The following is a 23,473-nucleotide window of genomic DNA, read 5'->3' on the forward strand; positions in this document are numbered from 1 at the left end:
AATAGAATTCTTTATTGGCCAAGTGTGATTGGACAAACAAGGAATTTGTCTTGATGCAAATGCTCTCAAGGTACATAAAAGAAAAGATACATTCATCAAGAGTCAAGAATCATCAGGTACAACACTTAATAAGATTTGTTGTAAATCTAAAATAAAAAACATAATAAAAAGAAAAAAGAAATTAGTTACCAAAGGAATAAATGGATTGGTTTCTTTCAGCCAAAGAGACAGTCTGAAGGTATCTTTTGAGAGGGTGAATTTAAACTAGAGGTAGGGAGGATTTGATAACAGATTTGGAAGGGGCCTTGAAGGTCTTCTAGTCCAACCCCCTGCTCAAGCAGGAAACCCTATACCATTCCAAACAAATGGTTGTCCAGTCTCTTCTTTAAAAACCTCCAGTGATGGAGCAGCCACAACTTCTGGAGGGAAGCCATTCCACTGATTAATTGTTTTCGCCTATTCTCCAAAGCACCAGAATGCAAGACAAGAAGCAATGGATGGGAAATAATCAAGGAGAGAACCAATGTGGAATTAAAGAGAATTTTCTTAACAGTGAGGGCAATTAACCAGTGGAACAGCTTGCCACCAGACGTTGTGGCTGCTCCATCACTGGAGGTTGATGAATGGTTGCAGGAACTGGGCCTGGCTAGTCTAGTGAAGAGAAAAACCAGGGGAGACAGGAGAGCGGTCTTCCAATATTTGAGGGGCTGCCCCAGAGAGGAGGAGGGGGTCAAGCTATTTTCTAAAGACCTGAAGGCCGGACAAGGAATAATGGATGGAAATTGATCAAGGGGAGATACAACCTGGAAATAAGGAGAGATTTCCTGACAGTGAGAACAATCAACCAATGGAATAGAAGTTGCCTTTGGAAGTTGTGGGAACTTCATCACTGGAAACTTTCATGAAGACACTGGGCTGCCATCTGTCAAAAATGGTGTAGGGTCCACTTGGGCTGGGGAGGTTGGACTAGCTGACCTCCAAGGTCCCTTCCAACTCTATTAATCTGTATCTATCTGTTAAAGCCCTTTGTCTAGAATGGTGTAGGGTCTCCAGGTGAACTGGAAGGCTTACAGGGTCCATTCAGTGTATTCTGGGCGTCAAATGTATATAACTCTCCATCATTTTGTGGGATCGAAATGGATTTTACTTTTTAGCAATACATTTCACTATTTGGTATTTAAAGTCCCAGCTTCAAAAAAAGGAGAAGGAGAAGGAGAAGGAGAAGGAGAAGGAGAAGGAGAAGGAGAAGGAGAAGGAGAAGGAGAAGAAGAAGAAGAAGAAGAAGAAGAAGAAGAAGAAGAAGAAGAAGAAGAAGAAGAAGAAGAAGAAGAAGAAGAAGAAGAAGAAGAAGAAGAAGAAGAAGAAGAAGAAGAAGAAGAAGAAGAAGAAGAACTTCCTTTCCAGAAATTTCTTGAACCTTAACCCTTGCCTGCTTTGGTTCAGACATTTTCATTTTGATTTAGCTCCAATTTGCAGATAGCCATTAATTGAGGTCAAGCTGTCATTTCTATTTACAGTAGAGGCTGGATAAATAGTTACCAGGGTTGTGTAAGGCGAGGAATTGAAAGAATCTCAGGTATTAGCAAGATGTGATGGCTATAGGCATGCAATCCCTTCTAAATTTAGCTCCTGAATCTCTGCGGTTTCATTTGCTGGGTTTGCTAGGTGGACGGCGCACGCGAGGGTGAATTGGACAGGACTTGTGAACTGCAATTCAACAATCTCACAGAGAATTGTTGTAATCCCTGAATCAACTGAGTCAGAAGAAGGAAGGAAGGAAGGAAGGAAGGAAGGAAGGAAGGAAGGAAGGAAGGAAGGAAGGAAGGAAGGAAGGAAGGAAGGAAGGAAGGAAGGAAGGAAGGAAAACAGCACAGCAGAATGACAGAATAACAAAGTTGGAAGGGACCTTGGATGTCATCCAGTTCAACCCCCTGCTCAAAAAGTAGACCCTATACCATTTCATTGTTCAGTCCCTTCTTAAAAACCTCCAGTGATGGAGCACCAATAACTTCTTGTGGCAAGCTGTTCCACTGGTTAATTGTCCTCACTGTTAGGAAGTTTCTCCTTAGTTCCAGGTTGCTTCTCTTCTTGGTTAGTTTCCATCCATTGTTTCTTGTCTTGCCTTCTGGTGCTTTGCAAAATAAGTTGACCCCCTCTTCTTTGGGAACGCTGGAAGACTGCTACCATGTCAGCCCTGATCCTTATTTTTTCCAGACTACCCAAATCCTGCAACCATTTCTTCATATGTTTTGTCTCCAGGCCTTTAATCATCTTAGTTGATTAAATCCAAGGTTCATTTTATTCATTCTTAGCTATATTTTCCAAAAGTATATTTGGGACATTCTGTATATAACTTTGGGGGTGGGAACATTTTTTTATAATAAACAGCTCTTTGATTATAAACAGTTACTTTCAGGGATTGGCTATGTCTAGTTGAATGAAAAAATGGATTGGGGGTGACATGATAGCAGTCTTCCAATATTTGAGGGGCTGCCCCAAAGAAGGAGTCAAGCTACTCTCCAAAGCACCTGAAGGTAAGACAAGAAAGAATGGATGGAAACTAATCAAGGAGAGAAGCAACTTAGGACTAAGGAGGAATTTCCTAACAGAGAGAACAATTAATCAGTGGAACAAACTTGCCTCCAGAAGTTGCTGGAGGTTTTTAAGTCAAGATGGACAGCCTTTTGACTGAGATAACATAGGATCTCCTGCTTAAGCAGAGGGCTGGACTAGAAGACCTCCAAGGTCCCTTCCGACTATATCATTTCAGACCAGTGGCTGCCCAGTATTTAAAGCTGGATGCAAAGCTGCAGCTCGGAAAATGAATACAGAATACAGAATGAACCCTGGATGTCTGAGCACACACACACACACACACACACAGTGGCGCCTTGTCTGGAAATTTAATGTTGACTTTGAAGCACTAATGGAAAAAGGACCTTGTTAATGCTCATTACAGGATGCATCCATCAATATGCTCTTAAGCTGCAGCGAAGGAAGATCGTTCTCTTGGTCCCTCCTGCTATTCAGACCTCATTCTTTCCCTGAAATTAATTTTATCATTTATCCAGATCACACACTGCACAAATGATAAGAGAACGGTTAAAATAAAGATGGCGAAATGCCGCAGCACGTTACGGAAAACTTTGTGGGAGAGAACATAAAAGTGTAAAGTTCTGGGGGAGAACAGAGAAACAGCTAATTTTTTCCCCAATTTTTCCGCCTAGCCAAACTCTCAGCTGACCAAAACTTTAACGATAAAGTCCACAGTGCTATTTCACCTTTTTTTAAAAAATGTGATTGTTGAGCAAGACGTTGGAGAGAATTCAACAAAGAAGTAAAATGCTTGTGGATCTTCTCTCGTTTTCAATAAATGTCTCTTTATCCAAGCAGTCCTTGACTTAACAATCACAATGTAAATCCAACATTTCTCTTGCAAAGGGAGGCAGCCCTTAAGTGAGTTTTGTCGATGTATTTGCCCCATCCATGTGTTCTGTGGCACCTCACCCATGTATGAAAGGAGTGGGGTGCTGCTGCGGGTTCGCAGGGGTTCAGGAGAGCCCCTAAGCTAAGATTCTGTGCAATTCAGAGAACCCCCCCAAATCCCACTCCTGGCTGGCCTCGCCCACCCCTCCCCTCCCAGGAGTCCCCATGTGGCCCATTTTGGATGCAGGTAAGTACAGGGCGTACACAGAGACTCAGGTAGAGCAAACAAAAAACAAAAAAAACACCAGGGCTTCCGGAAGTTTGGGAAGACCAGAAGTGGGCCTGTTTCCTGCTTCCAGAGAGCCTCCGGAGCCCAGGGAAGCCATTTTCGCCCTCCTGGAGGCTCGAATAAAGCTTCTGGGGACCGGGGAGGATAAAAACACCCCCCCTGCTGTGGTGCAGGAAGCTGACTAGGCCACACCCACCATGGCCATGCCCACCAGCAACCGGGCAGAAAACCCATTGCTAAACATTTTGAAGCCCACCCCGGAGTGGACTTCGATCCCAGGGTGGCTACCACCATGTTTGCCTTTCCAATTCCCCTCCTTGCAGAAGTCCTGGATTTTCACATACTTGTGGGATTTTTTTTCCATGCCTTGAGCTGGTGTGTTGTCCTCCTTAAAAAGATCACCATGTCTGAAGACCATCTCAACCAGCAAGAGGTAAATTCTCAAGCTGCGTTGTTTGTGGGTTTGCTGTCCGAACAAACTCACTGTTCTGACCAAGGCTTCGTGAGACCGTAATTAAGCACATGCTTAGTCCAAACAACTCTTGTTTTATTTTAACGCTGGGAATTATGTTCATTCCCACCCGTAATGAGTCCCAAACAGTCCCTCGAGATAAGCACCCACCTTTCTCTCCATTGAATTGCTGCCAAAAACTAAAGTGCCAAATTAACTGTAAAAAACCAACCGAAGTACAAAGTCCACACAGAGCTTCAAGGTTTAATCCGAACAGAGCAAATGACTTTGCTTCCTGCAAAGGTTTCCCTACCTTTGCACTTCCTTTATACCTTATGGGAGGAGCCATCACCTCCAAGCCTTACTCCCAAGTCGCCCCTTTTGTTTCAACCGCTCTCGCCTTCTAGCAGCTCTGCGCACATGCGCACAGGGAACAGGCTCCCCTTGTTCTTCTGCCTCACTGCTGCCAGACTCGGGAGGCAGCACCCCACTCCCAGATGGTCCTGGCCCCATCTCTGCATTGGACATAGGACCCTCGTCTGAGTCCACCCCAGACTCCCAGACTGGTCCCCGTTCTTCCCCACTGTCCGATTCCGCTGCCGTCTGCACAGGCTGTCAGCGAACCACAACACTCATGGAGATAACAGCCAACCCTGGAAGGATTGTTTGAAACTCACAGCTGCCCTCAAAACACCCAGAACAGACTTCATTCAACAAGCAACAGATATTATGCCCCAACTGGTTGTGTCCTTCAGCCAACCTTGGCCAACTCACGGTATTTCATAACAACTGCTGCGTTTGGGGCCTGCTCCACTTCCATTTTGATTTCTCCCACTTGTATCCCAAAAGCAGACAAGAGTTTAGAGACAGGTGCTTGGGCAGAAGCCAATGAACTCTTCAGCATTCCAGAGCTTAAGAAAAGATCTCCAATCCCTTTTCTTCACCATTCTAGTCCTTCTCTGAAACTGTCCTTCTCGGCCAGGGTGTGACCTCTTCCATGATGGTTGTTCTAACTTTTTGTTTTGTTTTCAAAGCAAATTCAGCCCCCATTCTAAGCAGGAGCATCTTCTACACCCAACAGCTGCACCCCAGGGCTACTTAGGCATCCTAAAACCAGGGTTCCAGCTCCAGAGGAATCCACAGCCTTTCCCCCAAAATATGTGGGCAAACGCTCAACAGTCCTAGCATAGCTTTGACTTAAGGTAGAGCATGTCCCCTTTCAAAGCAAAGAGCCCAGCAGCTGTGGGGAAAACGAACACACAAGGGAACAGCTTAAACCCCCTAAGATACGCAGGAGCAGCTGGCCCCTTTCTTGGTGCCAATGGGGTAGCCCCAGTGAAAGAGTCTGCTCAGCCTACAGCTCTCAGCAAAGGTTCACACAGTTGACCAACAGATGGGTTGGCATTCTCAGGGACACTTCCAAACTGCTTTGAACCACAAGGTTTGAGCCGAGGTGGTCAGCTGGGCAGCTGTCACCAAACACTGAATCCTGAGTGTTTGTAGGGAAACCCTAAAGATGACTTAAGACGTGAACATTGGGCGCTATCTAACAAAATGGTGAAAAAAAGGAAGGTTCTACATTTAGGCAAAAAAAAAAAAATCAAATGCACAGGTACAGTATATGTGGTACCTTGCTGAATAGTAGTAACTGTGAGAGGGATCTCGGTGTCCTAGTGGACAACCATTGAAATATGAGCCAGCCGTGTGCAGCAGCTGCCAAAAAAAGCCAACGGAGTCCTAGGCTGCATAAACAGAGGGATAGAATCAAGATCACATGAAGTGTTGATACCACTTTATAAGGCCTTGGTAAGGCCACACTTGGAATACTGCATCCAGTTTTGGTTGCCACAATGTAAAAAAGACGTTGAGATTCTAGAAAGAGTGCAGAGAAGAGCAACAAAGAGGATTAGAGGACTAGAGGCTAAAACATATGAAGAACAGTTGCTGGAATTGGGTATGGCCAGTTTAGAGAAAAGAAGGACTAGGGGAGACATGATAGCAGTCTTCTAATATTTGAGGGGCTGCCACAAAGAAGAGGGAGTCAAGCTATTCTCCAAAGCACCAGAGGGCAGGACAAGAAGCAATAGATGGAAAGTAATCAAGGAGAGAAGCAACTTAGAACTAAGGAGGAATTTTCTGACCAGTGAGAACAATTAATCAGTGGAACAACTTGCCTCCAGAAGTTGTGAATGCTCCAACACTGGAAGTTTTAAAGAAGAGATTGGATAACTATTTGTCTGAAGTGGTGTAGGGTTTCCTGCCTAAGAAGGGGGTTGGACTGGAAGACCTCCAAGGTCCCTTCCAACTCTGTTATTCTATTCTATTCCTTTTTCTATTCTATTCTACATTATTTTGTTCATGTCACCCAAGACAAGAAGTGATGGATGGAAACTGATCAAGGACAGAACTTAGAAGAAATTTCCTAATAGGGAGGACAATTAATCAGTGGAAAGGGTTGCCTTCAGCAGTTTGTGGGTACTTCCATCATTGGAGGCTTTTAAGAAGAGACTGGACAACCACTTGTCTGGAATGGGTTAAGGTCTCCTGATTGAGCAGTGGGTTGGACTTGAAGACCTCCAAGGTCCCTTCCAACTCTGTTATTCTGTTATTCGAAAAGCAGGATTTTGCAACAAGAGTTATGGAGCAATGAGGGGAAAAAATTGATGCATCATCATTGCCTTTCAACTGGCCAGACAATCCAAGCCGCCGTCTTTTCAAGGGCATGGCACGCCTTGTATACATGTCAAAAAGGCAGAGCGACAAGCACCCAGATGCACCCACCATTTTGAAACCACATGCTCCTGATAGGAGCCCTATAACTGATCCACCCTTCCACCTTTTTTTCAAGGCTGTGGTGATTTCAAACGGTCACTAAATGAACTGTTGTAAGTCCAGGACTACGTGAGCTTATTTTTCAGGGTTAACACACAGAGCCTGTTGCCTGGGAAGGACCGGATAAGGCTCAAACCATTGGGATAGGGGTGGTCAGACCTTGCTCACTTCTGTTTTCATAGGGAGTGCAAGCTAATTCTGTTCTGAGCCCTCCTCTCCTCTCCTCTCCCCTCCCCTCCCTTCCCAACCTCAATGGTCTCACTCCAACAGCGATGCAGACAGTTGGCAGAGAGAGGGAAATTTGCAGGTCTAAAATGCGGTAGACTAGCTAATTCGATGTTTCTTACAAACCCAATTAACTGGGTTAATTTATGGAGAAGGGGGAGAGGGGAAGAAGAAGAAAACAAGCTGCAAATCAAACTTGGGCCCTCCAGTCTACACAGACACAAACTCTGTGGGATTGTTTGGCAACGGTCTAGAAATGACACCCGTTCCAGGTGTTTCTCCTTCGTCTCAATTTCTCTTACCGGATTGAGCTTTCCGGGCATTTTTGAAGCATGGATGAGGTCTCTGCTCGGGGAAATGTTAAGATTTGGGGCCAAAGATCATATAACAATGCTTTTTTATTATTATTATTTAAGCCTAATTTTTCCCCCATGGACACTTACTGTGATGACCCAGAGTGTAACACAAATGTAACAAAATCCAAAACATAAATAATTGTCTTTTAATGCCTCCAACTTGACCCCACTGTTCAATAATTCTCAGTTGGAGATAAAAGGTATTCAAAAATAGTCTTCAAAAGAAAGCAATACAATCCGAACTTAATGAGCAGATAGAGGTGAAATTAAAAAACAAACAAACTACAGTAATGAAATTTCCACAACGGACCAGGATAAGTAATTACCAACGGGCAAGGAGATAACAAGGCACAGTCTGTTGGAAGGACGCCAACCAAGATAACTTCAGCCCAAAATAAAACATGCTTTGCTTCTGGCAATGCTGTGTTGTAATTGTCTCTTATATACTAGTCTCCCCAGCTGCAACCAATGAGGGGGATCATGGCCACTTCCTCTCTCATAAGCCAAGTTGTTGCATTCTCCGTTCCTCCCTGCATCTCCTAAGATGCAGAGGTGATGGGCCTGGTTCTTCCTCTGACTGCCCAGCTGGTCTTTGCCCTTCCCCAGCCTCCTCCATAACCTCCGGAGCCACACCTCCACTCCCTGTCGGCTGTTCCTCCTCTCCCTCAGAGTCCAACTCTACCAAGGGCGTGACACTTACCAGGAACACACAGAAACCCAAAGATAATAGAAAGACCTCATTATTTAAAGAGAAGACAAACGGCCACATCCAATGCAACGCATAGTTACCTTCGTGATACATCGCCATTCCCCAGGGTGCCATCTGACACAATAAGTGTAACACAATTTGTTTTGTACAATCGTTTCTCCCTCCAGAGATCTGTCTCATTTACCATGAGATTAAGAACCTCATACAAGGCCATCCTTGAGTTTGCAGAAAGCTCCACCAGCATGAAATTGGATGCCACCATGAACAATCTTCTATTGTCTCTACTCCCTGTTCCTGCCAGTCACTTTTGACAGCGGTCCAAAGGCATGGGCGATGAAGACAAACAGAATTTATACACCCCACCAGGACTGCCCTCAAATAGTATTGAAATAAGTAGAGAAGTTTAACATTTCACAGCTAAGGATGACTTATGTTTGTGGAAATTCTCAGTCATGGTTGACCCAACGGTATTTTTTTTTTTCAAGAGGCAACTGGACTTTCTGGTTGGTTTGTTTTTTTGAAGAAGTTTCGCTTCTCATCCAAGAAGCTTCTTTAGCTCTGACTGGGTGGAGGGAAATGGAAGGGTTTATACTCCTTGCAGATAGCTAGTCATTTGCATTCTTTTAGAAAGTCATTGAGGCAACTTTGAGGTTTGTCTGTGTCCTCAGGGCCACCTGAGTAGTGCAAATGACAAACCTCCAAGTGACCTCAATGACTCTCTAAAAGGATGCAAATGACCAGCTGTCTGCAAGGAATATAAATCCTTCCATTCCCCATCATTCAGTCAGAGCTGAAGAAGCTTCTTGGATGAGAAGCAAAATGTCTTCAAAGAAAAAAACAGAGAATCAGTTGCCTCTTGAAAAAAAGCACCTTTGGGACAAAGGATGGATTAACTTCCTTCTGTCCTCGTAGCTACCTGTAGTTACGAAAGTTGGATCTTAGGAAAGAAAATTGAGTCATGTTAGCTGTGGTGCTGGATAAGTTTCCTGCATATTCCTTGGATAACAAAGGTGACCAACAAGTAAGACCTGGACCACACAAAACCAGAACTGTCCCTGGAAGGCAAAAATCACAAAACTACATCTCAGTCTACGGAAATTCTCAGTCACACAGATCATGGCTGTCTCAAAGGTGCTTTTTTTTAGGAGGCAACTGGACTTTCTTGTTTTTTCCCCTTTGAAGACATTTCGCTTCTCATCCAAGAAGCTTCTTCAGCTCTGACTGGATTCTATTCCCTGCCACCCAGTCAGAGCTGAAGAAGCTTCTTGGATGAGAAGCGAAACGTCTTCAAAGAGAAAAAAACAAGGAATTCCAGTTGCCTCCTGGAAAAGCACCTTTGGTACGTCTCACTCACTTCGGCTGGGTCATGCAGGAGAAGCCAATGGGGAATACAATCCTGTCTGGAAGAGTGAGCGGTAAAAGGAAACCAGGCTGGCAAAGAACACGGTGGCTGGATACCATCAAAACTGAGCCAAAACATAGAACAACTCAAAGAAGTCGTGCAAGATCAGAAGATGTGGAAAGACCTGGCCCACAGAATCACTGAGAGTTGGATACTAGTGAGTAGATTACATCAACAACAACAACCGATTGTGGAGGGCCCAGCAGATGAAAGGGTATATTTCAGGGCTGGGCTGCTGGGGGGGTTCGCAGGGGTTCGGGAGAGCCCCTAAGCTAAGATTCTGTGCAGTTCAGAGAACCTCCCAAATCCCACTCCTGGCTGGCCCCGCCTACCCTGCCCCTCCCCTCCCAGGAGTCCCCACGCAGCCTGTTTTGGATGCAGGTAAGTGCAGGGCGTGCATGGAGGCTCAGGGAGGGGGAAAAATGGGCTCCCAGAAGTTCGGGAAGGCCAGAAATGAGTCCGTTTCCGGCTTCCAGAGAGCCTCCAGAACCCGGAGAGGACAAAAGCCCTCCCCCCGGTGCAGGAGGCCAACTAGGCCCCGCCCACCATGGCCACACCCACCCAGCAACTGGGCAGAGAACCCATTTCTAACATTTTTGAAGCCCACCACTTGGTGTGTTTGTGCTATAGTTTAGCTGGAATGTGGGAAAGTCTCTGATTTCAACCATTCTGATTGATTGATTGTTTAGTGTTTCATCCTCCATGCTAAAAAAGCAAGCCATCTGTTTTTCACTGCTCTAACGTTCATCCTTCCCTCTGGAACTCCCCTTTTTCACAAAACATGAAGCCTTCAAGTGAACCGAAGTCTTGAATTGAATACATTTTATATTATAAAATGTACAGACTTCAAATGAACGGAATTCTTCTTCAATTCAAGCTTAGCTCCTTATGTCTAAGTGGCATGTTTCCTTGGTAGGATGTGTAGTTTTCTTGGCAACCAGTCCCTTATCATCATCTTGTCCCAAAGGAGCTTTTTTTTCAAGAGACAACTGGATTTTCTTGTTCTTCTTTGAAGACATTTCGTTTCTCCACCAAGAAGCTTCTTCAGCTCTCCTGAAGCTCCTTGGAAGAGAAGCGAAACATCTTCAAAGCAGAAACTCCAGTTGCCTCTTGAAAACCCATGACCTGGATGACTGATAATCTACATAGACAATCGACGTTGCCTTCTTCTGAAATATTTGTTCCATGTCTCCATGAAACACAATAGTCCTCAGATTTTCTGATGTCTCTCATTTAAATATCAAAAGGGTACAATCCTACTTAATTTTTGCAAGATCAGCCAAGGTTGTGTATAGGGAAGACAAACGAAGGTAATATCCTGATCTCATCTTTCTATATTAAGCCTATGTACAAATACACCTCCAGTTGTACCAAAAATTAGGTGGCGTCGCTTGCTTTTTTGATCCTCCCCTGATTTCAGTGGGAACAACTCTCTATTGATGTAGAGTCGTAAACCTACTGCTATAAATTATCCCAATGACCAGATGGTAAAGACACAGAAGCACTGATAAGATGGAAAAACACCAGAAGTCAAAACACAGGGCAAAAAATGAGCCCATCTTAACCATTGCACTAACTTGTTCTTCCCATCCATCTGATGAGAACTTTCTCAGATTGAGATGGTCTCAACCTTCAGTAAAATAAAATAAAAAAAATCCACCAGGGAGAGAAAATTGTTCTTACAGCTCAATCCAAATCAGTCAATCAGAATAGAGCTGGAAGGGAGCTTGGAGGTCTTCTAATCCAACCCCTGCTCAAGCAGGAGACCCTATCCCATTCCAGACAAGTGGCTGTCCAGTCTCTTCTTAAAAACCTCCATTTACAACTTCTGGAGGCAAGGAGTTCCACTGGTTAATTGTTCTCACTGTTAGGAAGCTTCTCCTTAATTCCAGGTTGTTTCTCTCCTTGGTTAGTTCCCATCCATTGCTTCTTCTCTTGCTTTCTGGTACCTTGGAAATGAAGTTGACCCCCTCCTCTCTATGGCAGCCCCTCAAACGCTACAATACTGCTATCATGTCCTCCCTAGTCCTTCTTCTCTAGACTGGCCAACCCAATTCCTGCAAATTCCTACAGCCAGAATGAAAATACTAAAGGGGGGAGGAGGGATGAGTTTCACTCCTTCGGAGACCTGTGTGCAGAATCTCCTATCTCTTGGAGAATGTGAGCATGGTCTTTTCATACATATATTAGAGAAGCAGCCATTCACTCATCACTTGTTAAAAGCGCTGATTACAACAAGTGGCCCGATAAACGTCCGTAATCATCCAATAACTTTAATGCCTGAACCCGCTGATATTCTTTCACAGCGAGAGAGAGAGAGGCAGAGAGGCATGAGTCAAGTGCAAAGCTGAAGAAAGAGTTAATCTGACACCCATTTATCTGAGCTCAGCCAACTGTTCCATTCTTTTCCTTTTCTCTCCGGTCCTTCAAGGCCTTTGGTAATTGCTCCGGGTGAGAGTTTTCTCTCCTCATTCCAAGACAATACCCTCGTCTGAAGCCCAAGGCAACAGCTTCATTGGAAAGTTGTGAAGAACAGATATGACTAAACGAAAGCCCAGCTCGTTCATTTTTCTGGCTTTCACACCCAACCTTGACACAGATATCGGAGTGGAAGCCACCGTGTGTCAAGAGTACACATGTTATCAATGAGGTGAGATGACACAATGACATGGATGACATCACTTGCTTCTCCTATCCACATTGCCGGTTTCTCCTACGATGTAACTCAATTTGTTGCTATTCAGAGGTGGGTATTCAACAGGTTCTGACCGGTTCTGGAGAACTGGTAGCGGACATTTTGAGTAGTTCAGAGAACTGGCCAATACCACCTCTGACTGGCCCCGCCCCCATCTATTCTCTGCCCCATCGATTCTCTGCCTCCCGAGTCCCAGATAATCAGCTGGGTCTCCTTTGGTTGCCCTGCACAGGAGAACGGAGCTGGAAAGCAGGTTAGTGGGGTGGGGAGGGAATGGGGGTTTTGCAGTATCCTTCCCCTGCCATGCCCACCAAGCCATGCCCACCAAGCCACACCACGCCCACCCAAGCCAGGGCCACAGAACTGGTAATAAAAAAAATTGAATCCCACCACTGGTGCTATTACTGCTTGCAACCTCCCAAGTCACTCTAATGCATTTAAGGCTTAATTTTTATAATTAGCTTATAACCGGAAGGGCTGGGATTAACCTGCCTAATCCTCTTGATCTCCAGCAGAAAAGCAGAACGACTCCATCTCTCTTATCCTATTAATAAAAAAGACTTCGGCTGTACAGATATGGCTGGTGAATCAGACTTTCTGTACATAAATAGAGATCTGTGAAACTCAGCAAAGGCCAGGATGAGGACCATGTGCTCAGGCGAGGACAACAAATGAACGCTCGGATCTGTTGGGTTAGAGTACATTCTACCACATAACATGACTTGCATATAATTAGCAATATCTACACAATTCTCAGGCTTGAACAATCTGATCCCCAGGAGTAGAGTTCAAAGTAGCTACTTTATTGTTCTCTGTAGAGGTATTGTGTTTCCCTGAAAATACGACCTACCCTGAAAGTAAGTCCTCGCTTGATTTTTACATGTGCACCCAGTATAAGCCCTACCCCCCCCAAATAAGCCCTAATTAAGACCCCGGCCACTCCAGGGTGCACGGGTAAAAATTTAGGTAGAGTGGGGGTGGTGGGGTGGAGCTGCCCTACTACTTACCTTCTCAAAGTTGCAGCCAGGCCTTGCACACTTTGACCCATTTCTTGTGCAGCCAGCAAGACTTTCCAGATCGATCCGGAGCTGTTATCGGCTACAGAAGAAATGGGTTGAGGTGGGAGAGGCCTGGCTGCAACTATCCAAAGCCGAAGAAGTTCCTGAAGCCCTCTGCGTCAGCTTTGGAAGCCATATTGAGATTTGATGCTCCCACGCTGCCACAATTGAGCCTGAGAAAGTGGGAGGGAGGAATTCATTTGAGTATATCTAGTTAGACAAAATAAAATTATTTGGTTGGTTCAAGGTCACTGAGTGTGGCGCATAATGAAATGGGAATCTTACTTTAGGACGGATGGTGATTGGGCCATGTGATGTGATGAGGGTTAAGGGAGGATGGATTTGTAGTTTTGACTTTTGCAAGGAAGCCCAAAACTTTCACTTTCGGGATTCCACAGATGTGCCAGTTACTATCCAAATAAAGGAGAGATGTCCGTCTCGGAGTTATTGATTGGAATGGAGGGTTGCTGGAATGCTGAAACTCTGACAGCAATAAGAGGTACAAGTGAGACGAGTCAGTGGACAACATTCCCCCCCCCCCCCAAAAAAAAAATAAGACCTGGTGCCTTTTTGGGTGGCAAAAAAATATAAGTCAGAGTCTTATTTTGGGGGAAACACGGGTACACGAATTTCCCCAGACTGGAAGGTTTCGCCTGGAAACAACCAGATAAGGCTCTGAGGCAAATATTTCCCAACTTTTCTGAATTTGGTGGCCCAGGGTGGAGTGGGGAGAGGGGTTGGTTTTGTGTGAGAGGCAGGCATGCGTGCCCACCACTCACACAAGTGGGACTGCGAACGCTGGTGCTCACCGCTTGGAGTTGGGCTGCGCACGTGCCATCCCGTGGATCACGTGGCCCAGTTGCAAGTAGATCACGGTCTGATAATGGGCCGTGGACCAAAGATTAGGGACCCCTGCTCCAAGGCATTCAAAGGGGGTGTTTGTCAAAATTAGTCCTCTTGTGGTTTGATGTAACGAATCCAGGCTAATTCCCTGCTTGATCCCTCCTACCCTATTGGGATGGTTGCTCTCCAACAACAATATCACAAGTGGGACATCACTTTGCCCCCGGTGTCCCTTTCCACAGTTGCCCTAAGTGGATTAAGTGGATGACTAATCTTGAGGACAGAGAACCACAACTTCTTCCCACCAATGAACCACAGTGGTCCTATTACTGCCCTTGAAACCCTAATAATTCACGTTTTTTCTCAGCAGAAAAGAATGTACAAGCCAAATTTTTAGTTAAGTTTTCCTACAGCCAATATTCAGCTTCAAAACTGATCCTGTCTGTTTGACATAAGGATTGATGTTATCGTTTGGAATCGTTGGAATTTTTTTATTTATTTATTTATTTATTTTGAGGCAGAAGCAGAGAAAAGGCATTTAGGGAAAGAGAATTCATCTTTAACCATCTTTTGAAAGCCCTCGCTCCATCCATTTTGTTGTGCAGCTTCAATGCAACGGGATTACTATAATTAACTGCAAAAGCTTGCTGGTTTGTTGATGCCATATAATGTCAATCTCTTTCATAAACTCATTAGAATCTCGGTAAATAAATCATGAAAATTACGCAAGGAGAATGCAAAAAAAAAAAAAAAATCCAGCTCTTCTTACATTAGGACTAGTTTACCCTAAGGACTATTGCTCAGAAACAAAATTTTGTAAAAAACGGAACAACAAAACTTCCCGGAACCAAAACTTTGGTCTTTTGTTTGAAGAATATACTATTAGAATTCCAGAAATGTGGGATAGTCAGTCAGTCTGTCTGTCTGTCTCTGTGTGTCTCTCTCTGTGTGTGTGTCTCTCTCTGTGTGTCTTTCTCTCTCACTCTGTCTGTCTGTCTCTCTGTCTGTCTCTGTGTGTCTCTGTGTGTCTCTCTCTGTCTCTCTCTCTCTGTGTCTCTCTCACTGTCTCTCTCTCTCACTGTCTGTCTGTCTCTCTGTCTGTCTCTGTGTGTCTCTGTGTCTCTCTCTCTGTCTCTCTCTTTCACTCTGTCTGTCTGTCTCTCTGTCTGTCTCTCTGTTTCTCTGTGTCTGTCTGTTTCTCTGTGTGTGTGTGTGTCTCTTTGTCTGTCTCTCTCTCTGTCTTTCTCTGTCTCTGTCTCTTTCTCTCTCGCTGTCTCTGTCTCTCTCTGTCTCTCTCTCTGTCTGTCTGTCTGTCTCTCTGTCTCTCTGTTTCTCTGTGTCTCTCTGTCTGTCTCTCTCTCTTTCTGTCTGTCTCTTTGTCTGTCTGTCTGTCTCTCTCTCTCTCTCTCTCTGTCTTTCTCTGTCTCTCTCTCTCTTGCTCTGTCTCTGTCTCTCTCTGTCTCTCTCTGTGTGTATCTGTCTGTCTGTCTGTCTCTCTGTTTCTCTGTGTCTCTCTGTCTGTCTCTCTCTGTCTCTTTGTCTGTCTGTCTCTGTCTTTCTCTGTCTCTGTCTCTCTCTGTCTGTGTGTCTCTCTCTGTCTCTGTCTCTGTCTCTGTTTCTCTCTCTCTCTCTCTCTCTCTGTCTCTCTCTGTCTGTCTCTCTCTCTCTCTCTCTCTAACATTAGCTCTTGACTTACATCCATTCATTAGCAACTATTCCAAGTTACAGCTAAATGTAACTTATGACTGATCCTTGCGTGGCCCCTTGGCAAAAAAAAGCCACACCTCTGGAGCCTTTTGAAAAAGTGTCAAAGGCCAATCTTATCTTCACCGTCTGAATTTTGAGCATGGTCCTAAGTCTCTTTTTTCAGTGCCATTGTAACTTTTAATGGTCGCTAAACTGTGGTAGGTTGGGGGACTACATGAATCATGTTAATCCTGGATCTCTGGATGTCTTCCTCTTGATTTTCCATAAGCTTGGGTTATTTCTCTTTCATCCTTCTGAGATAAGAGAGTTAGGAATGTGACAAGTCCTGGATCTAGTGCCCACCTAACTTGCAAAGGTGTCTAGGTATGAATGGACAGTCTTCCTTCTCTTCTGGAGTTAATTCTTCTCCAGTAGTGTTACAAGAAGGATTCCAGAAACCTTTTGCAATCTAAGTATTTTCCAGACCTTTAGATTAGTGTTGTGGGGGGGGAAAAACAGACCTTCCCTATCTCTGCTGAACCATTTTCAGAAGAGGAAACTATTTTTTCTTATCGTTCCAAATTAGCCACCAACCTCTAATGGGTGGGTGTTTTTTTCCCTATATCTTAATTAGATTCCTTCCTAACTAGTCTTAATACATGCAACCCTCAACCATCCAATGTAAAGCTGAATTGGAAGAACAGCTGTTAAAAAATCCTAAATCCAGCCGGAATTTTTGCCTTGAACTTAAGACATTGAGCTGTGTATCACACAAAATAGAAGGGGGGAGCCCTTAAGGTTTTAAAGAGAAAGGGAAGACACAGGAAAACACATTTAAACTGCATTCAATAAGGGAAAAAATACATAACGTCCATAAAGCAGAGAAATTAAAGCCTTGACAAGCAAATATCAGGTATATTGGATAAAAGGATCCCGCAAAGTTTATGCGTGTTTACACCAGAGAAATGTCTAATAAATCAAAAGGGCTTATTCCCAGAAATATGAGAGAGATCCTTATTTCTTGGAACTTGTGGCTGCAGTCCTTTTATCTGATGAGACTTCTAAAAAAAAAAAAAAACTTCAGAATTAAAACTTAATTTTTTTCTTAACGCTTATATAATTTCACGGATTTCAATTTGGGTGGGAAGAGAAAGGGATAAAACCTCAGGAACGAAACGCTTCCCTTTCATCAAGCAACTTTTCAAGATGATTATTTGAAAATGAAGAGAGCGCCTGGCTTAATCCTTTTTCTACCTCACCCCCAGGGTTCCCTCAATTGGCACAGTTATATAAAATGTAATAATTAAGGTCTCCAAGTTGCCTAATATCCCTGGCTAAAAGAATTATTCAGGCCGGCTTTTGTTTCCAATTCATACTGCCTTTCTTTGCTCAAAGATGGTTTTAGATCAACTTTTTAAAAATAAATTACGAATAAATAATAATTTTTTAATTACGATAAGCAAGCCTTCCGTCAGACAAGTAGAGAAGGTTTTCCCTTTGTTTGACCAAGGGAAAATGCAGCACATACAGGAATAGTTTTACCCACAGCAGAATACTTTAAAAAAAAAAATAGGAAGATTAATTAGCTCCCTTGCTTTGACATCTAAAGATTTCACGCAGAAATACAAAAACAAAACAGGGTTTTGTTTTCAGGGTTTGAGCCTCTCAAAGAGAAAAATGATCTCAGTGACAAGAAAGCAACTGCCTTCCAACATTCAGCAGCTATAGTATTAACAGATTTTTTTTTTTAAAAAAAGAAAAGAACACAGAGCCAAGAAGTTAAAAGGAAAATGCAAGACCTTCCAAATGTCTGCCTTTGTCCCTAAAAATAAACCAAGTGCTCCTTCAACATATTTGGCCCCACTCAATCTATCAGCAGATCTAAATATTTTTTCCAGAGCACATATTCTCACTAACAGGAGGTTTTATTCAGAGGGTGAGACTATAAGTTCAATAGAATAAAATATTTTATTCAGCCAAGCCTGGTTTAGACACACACGGAATTTGTCTCCATGCAGAAGCTCTCAGTGTAAAGAGTGCAAAGCAACAGAATAAATGATAATATTCACAATGATGACCTCCCTCCAAAATAATTTCAAAAGCAGTTTATCCTTCTTGCCATGACAGCTAACAAGCAGCATTTGGCTCAGGTTAAAGAATAAGAGGAAATTGGTATAGGAAACTCTTATTAAGCATCTGGCTGAAAACAAATACCTTTATTTGAATCCTCTGCTTTTCTTTGATTTACGTAAAATAATGGTCCCCGATAAGACTTGTGCCCTCTAGACAACCCAAGTAATATATTATTAAGTGCACAATGAATGGCCCAGAGGGGGAAAAAAATTTTTAAATCCCTGAAATGCCTTGGCTGCAAAGATATTGCTATTTAGCACTGCATTGCAACAGGATCCAAAAGTTATACTTAGGATGTAAAATTAGCTACTCAATCTTCCCTACGCCAAGGAGGACCTTAACTCGGTAATATCTACTCTGCCATTAAGGAACAGGCTTTTTAAATACCATACTGAACATATTTATACCAATCGCTTGCATTTTATTGGAAGAGAGCAGCCCAAGCATCAAACTGGATCAGATATTATCCCCTATTAGCCATTAAAAAACGCTAGAAATGAGAGCCTTTGTATACCTCATGTTCCAAAGAAAGCAAATTTTTGTAAAATAAGAAATGAAATAAAGTAAAAAAAATCTTGTAAAAATTATAAAAATGACTTCAGGGGTGCGATTCTGTCCACTGTTTATTTGCTAATGGGTGAAGGCACAAAACTGGTGCATTTTATTTTTATTTTTGAAAAATGGGCGTTTTAAATTGTATTTATTTTCAGGAAAGCTAACGTGCTCGTCTCCAAATCCATTCTTTTTTATAGAGAATGTAAGCTATGAAAAATTACACTGAATCTGGGCATTAGATATGACAAAGAACATGCGTTTACAAGTTAACAATGAAATGCAAGGGTTTTACGTCCTGAATTCGGGGAACACAAAGATGTAAACATTTTTTCCCCAGACAAAGCATTCCTTTAAAAAAAAAAAAAAATCTGAAATAAGAAGCTTGTGTTTTAAAAACATACAGCATAAAGAGAGCAAAATATCCTTCTCAAATGACTATAGTACAATCTTTCCACTTTCAACTCCTTTTAAATATTGTATAAATCGCGAGTGTTTTCTTTTCCCATGCATTTAAGGATGGAACGTTTCAATACAATTCTTAATACAGCATAGTATTTCAAAGTTTAGCCTGCCTGTCACTTGAACAATCACACAAGTTCACACTATATGAAGTTGGTTATACAATATGCAAATATACCACAAACATTAAAATGACATGCTGCTAACAAATATTGCCACCAGTTCATATTTTAAAAAATGACAAATTGCAACGGTTGGCACATGACCCTACCAAAACAAATACATTCCGGCAAATAATTTAATTTAAGTGGCAATTGACAAAATATTTCTGGGCTTAAAAATGTGTCTGAAGGCACCAGTGAAATCATATAGTATATAGTCTTTTCTAAATGACTAAGTAAGACATAAGGCAGTGATTAGCATAAAACCAAGGCATTCTAGCACTCAGTATATTATCAATTGTTTCAAACTGGTTATTCAGGGAAGATCTTTGTTCCTAAATATTATACACTGTATTATTATTGCAGACACTGGATGCCTTTTAAATGCCTTTTCCGTTAAAAAACAACAACAAATCCATTTGTTTGTGGGCTTGTGTATATCTGTGGCTAAGTATTCATATTTCAGTACACATTATTTGAAACTGACCATATCACAGTCATATATCCAATTTCAAACAGACAAACATATTAGCTGCTAATTTTTCACATAACAAGGCCAGCATTTAATTATTTATCGGGTAGGCCTCCTGAATTTGACTGTCTACATTTTCATTTTGTAAAGAAAAGGTTTTAAAATTAAATCTGCTTATTGTCATCTAAGCAAGCAGACCTAATAGCAACCCTATTATTCTGTCTTATTTTATATATCTCTACCTATACCCATATCCTTCGGCTATTCCGATGGCTTATTTCCAAACTGAATTCTCATGTGTTTGTCTTGTCAAACAAAGCAATTTTAATTCAGAGCTGCCTTATAGAAGAATACCTGGCTGATCAGTTACGGACAGAAATCAAGGTTTAAAGATGCTGTACAGAAACCCTATTTATTTAGCACACACCTTCTTCCTTGCTAAATCTAAATTCTAAATTAATCTTTTATTCTTGCTTCCATGGTGATACTTCTAGCCTCAGAAAGTGTAGCCCGATAATTTCTATTCTTCAGCCTAGTTTAGTCTTTATATTTATTTATTCTTTGCAAGATGCATGTATTTGTGGTCAGTGCCAGATTTATTTTAGTGACTGACAGGGTGCTTCCAAATTAAGCAACAATCATCTCGATTCGTCAAATAAAAAGTTGGGTTTTAAAATTTGTGAAAACGTGGAAGGAAACATTGCTTTCCTTCACACTGTGGCAGAACTCAAGGAAATGGAATCACAGTAAAAAAAAATCTGCAGTTGCAGATTTGTAATAATGCAATTCGGTTTTAACTTTTCTCTCTCTCTCTAGATCTCTAAGTAACCCACTGGAGATCTCAGAAAGTAACAGAGAAAAAATGGATCTAGTTAGGTAATGAACTGATAAACCTGAGCTGAAACCTTTAAAACAATTTGGATTTTGCTAAGCCAGCCGATCAGTGTTTATAAAGCCCACAGAAGATGAGTTAAAGGGATAATAACTAAGAACGATGCTTAATAACAATTGTCCATCTTTTTATTTTTATTTTAAAAAGAAACTGAAATTTTTCTACACTAACAAAACAAAGCGATTCCATTGGATCCTTTCAAGTCTCTTCTCTCTGTCCCTGGCCAGATTTTAAATCTTTTTTTTTCCTGCTGTCTTTTCTTAACCGTGAATTTTGCATCTGTTTTCATCAAAGACAGGTGTGTTGTTTTCCAAAAGGAGGTGCTGAAATTCACACCTCAAAGAGGGCCGTGTTTGCAGCCCTGCCGAAACGAAACAAGGAACTGTTGCTGTTGTAGAAGCAACATTTAAGTTCCCTTATATAGCTTTTTTTTTTTAAAGGAGGGGGGAGAGAAACAGCTCTAATTTTGCACATGCGTATAGAGGCACCGAAAAGCAGAGAGGGCTCAAAGCAAACCACCCCCACCCACCCCCACACAAAAAGAACCTGTCAAGAAAAACAGCTGGGCAAATTCTCCAGGTTGCAAAGAGAGTTTGGGAAAAGTTAAAGAGTTTGGGGACTTCGGGACAGCGTCTTTCAGCAGCGGCAAGAGAGGAAACGCTTTGACGTCGTCCGCCCCCCCTCTCTCTCTCTCTCTCTCTCTCTCTCTCTCTCTCTCTCTCTTTGCAAAAATGTTGGGTCTCAAAAATAGCCCTCGAAGTCACAGAGGGCCGGGACTGTAACTCGAAACTTTCTCCTTTGCGCGCAGCTGTAAACGGCCGGGAAGCCGAGAGGGGCTATTTAAGGATGCTCCGGAGTTGGTCACTACAAGTACCCCCTTTCCTTCTCGGCCCCCTGCGAGAGTTTCTGCTCGCTGCTGGTCCCCCAAAAGCACGGATGAGAGTCCTTCCCCGACCAAATATTGGCTCTACCTCGGATTTGCTGTCTTTTCCCCGCCCGTGGTTTTTCCAGCCTTATCCCCCACTCCTCGTGGCCCTCTCCAAGCGTCCTTCCTTCCTCATATTTCCCTTTCCTTCCTCAACTCTTCCTTCCTTCCTTCCCTTCCTTCCTCATCTCCCTTCCTTCCTTTCCTTCCTTCCTTCCTCATCTCCCTCTTCCTTCCTTCCCCTCATCCTCTCTCCTTGTCATCTCTTCCTTCCTCTCATTCTCTCCTTCCTTCCTTTCATCTCTCCTTCTTTCCTTCTCCTTATCCCTTCCTTCCTCTCATTCTCTCCTTCCTTCCTTTCTTCATCTCCCTTCTCATCCTTCCTTGCATTCTTTCCTTCCTTCCTTCCTCTCTTTCCTTTCCTTCTCCTCATCCCTTCCTTCCTCTCATTTTCTCCTTCCTTCCTTTCTTCCTCTCTCTTCCTTCCTTCCCATCCTTCCTCGCATTCTCTCTCTCCTTCATTCCTTCATCTCTCTCTCCTTTCCTTCTCATCTCTTCCTTCCTTCCTTCCTTCCTTCCTTCCTTCCTTCCTTCCTCATCTCGCTCTCCTTCTTTCCTTCTGCTCATCTCTTCCTTCCTTCCTCTCATTCTCTCCTTCCTTCCTTCCTTCCTTCCTTCCTTCCTTCCTTCCTTCCTTCCTTCCTCATCTCTCTCTCCTTCTTTCCTTCTTCTCATCTCTTCCTCCCTTCCTTCCTTCCTTCCTTCCTTCCTTCCTTCCTTCCTTCCTTCCTTCCTTCCTTCCTTCATCTCTCTCTCCTTCTTTCCTTCTGCTCATCTCTTCCTTCCTTCCTCTCATTCTCTCTCCATCCTACCTACCTACCTTCTTCCTTCTAGCCCCACCGTCTCCCCAGCTCAGCCCTTTCCTCCCAAGCCCCAGCCGGGCGCCGGCGGCACTTACGTGGTAGGCGACGGGAAGGGCCCTTCGGCGGAGAGGTTCATCACCAAAGACTGGCAAAGGGTCAGGCTGAAGAAGAACCACCAGCTCGCAGCCATCTTCCCGGGCGAAGATCGAGGGCCCCCTCCCCACCGAACACCCCCGTCCCCCCCTCCCAAAAAAAGACAGAAAGGACAAGGGGAGGAGGGGAGGAGGAGGACCACAAAAAGAAGAAGAAGAAGAACCCAAGTGATGGAGCCCGCGAGGAGGGAGGGAGGGAGGGAGGGAGGAAGCAGGAGAAAGTTGGCAGGCGGAGAGGCGAGCGACGGAGCCCAGCCGGGCAAGGGGATAGCCTGCCCGGCTCGCTCTCCCTCCTCCGCGGAGCTTCTCGGCAGCGCAGGCGGCTGCGAGGGGGAGAGAGAAGCCGCGAGGCTGCGGAGGGCAGGCGGAGGCTGCCGGTCACATCAGCGGCGGCTCTTCTGCCGGCGCTGCTCCTTGGCCGCCTCTGCCGCTGTCGCCATCCGAGCCGGCTCGGGCGAAGCGGTGCCGGCGGCTTTCGGGGGCAGCGGGGCCGCGCCGAGCCTTTGCCGGCTTTATTCCCCGCTTGGGAGGCAGGAGGGAGGAGGAGGAGGAGGAGGAGGGAGGGTGGAGCGAGGAAGGAGGAGGAGGGCTCCGTCTGGGCTTCCCGCGGATTGGAAGAGCGCGGCGGATCCGAGCGAGGCGAGGCGAGGCGACTCAGCCCACCCGGGAGCCCGGCTGCCCCCGCCGCCCCCGCCTCCGCCTCCTGCGGGGACCCGCTTCGCCATACAAGGGAAACTCCTGAAGTTGGCGGCCAGCCTCCTCCTCCTCCTCCTCCTCCTCTTCTTCTTGCCCCTCCTCCCCCTCCTCTTCCCCCTCTCCTTTTTCCTTCCTCCTTCTCTTCTTCCCTCTTCTTCTTCCTCTTCTTCCCCTCCTCCTCTTCCCCCTCTCC

The 23,473-nt window shown here is 44.0% G+C and overlaps 1 protein-coding gene across 6 annotated transcripts in view; it reads right to left on the reverse strand.

The window, feature by feature from the left end:
- Positions 1 to 23,205, reverse strand: part of CACNA2D1 (calcium voltage-gated channel auxiliary subunit alpha2delta 1) — a 318,569-nt gene extending 295,364 nt beyond the window's left edge. For all 6 annotated transcript variants that reach the window (XM_087967845.1, XM_087967844.1, XM_087967842.1 and 3 more), the window contains exon 1: positions 22,528 to 23,205. In XM_087967845.1, coding sequence (XP_087823971.1) covers positions 22,528 to 22,622 — 95 coding nt within the window. In that variant the 5' untranslated portion in view covers positions 22,623 to 23,205. The remainder of the gene's footprint in view (positions 1 to 22,527) is intronic.
- Between the last annotated feature and the right edge of the window lie 268 nt (positions 23,206 to 23,473).

The sequence above is a fragment of the Notechis scutatus genome, chromosome 6, assembly GCF_049901735.1.
Source record: "Notechis scutatus isolate UNSWTSFEM ecotype Mainland chromosome 6, rNotScu1.2, whole genome shotgun sequence".
Classification (NCBI taxonomy): domain Eukaryota; kingdom Metazoa; phylum Chordata; class Lepidosauria; order Squamata; family Elapidae; genus Notechis; species Notechis scutatus.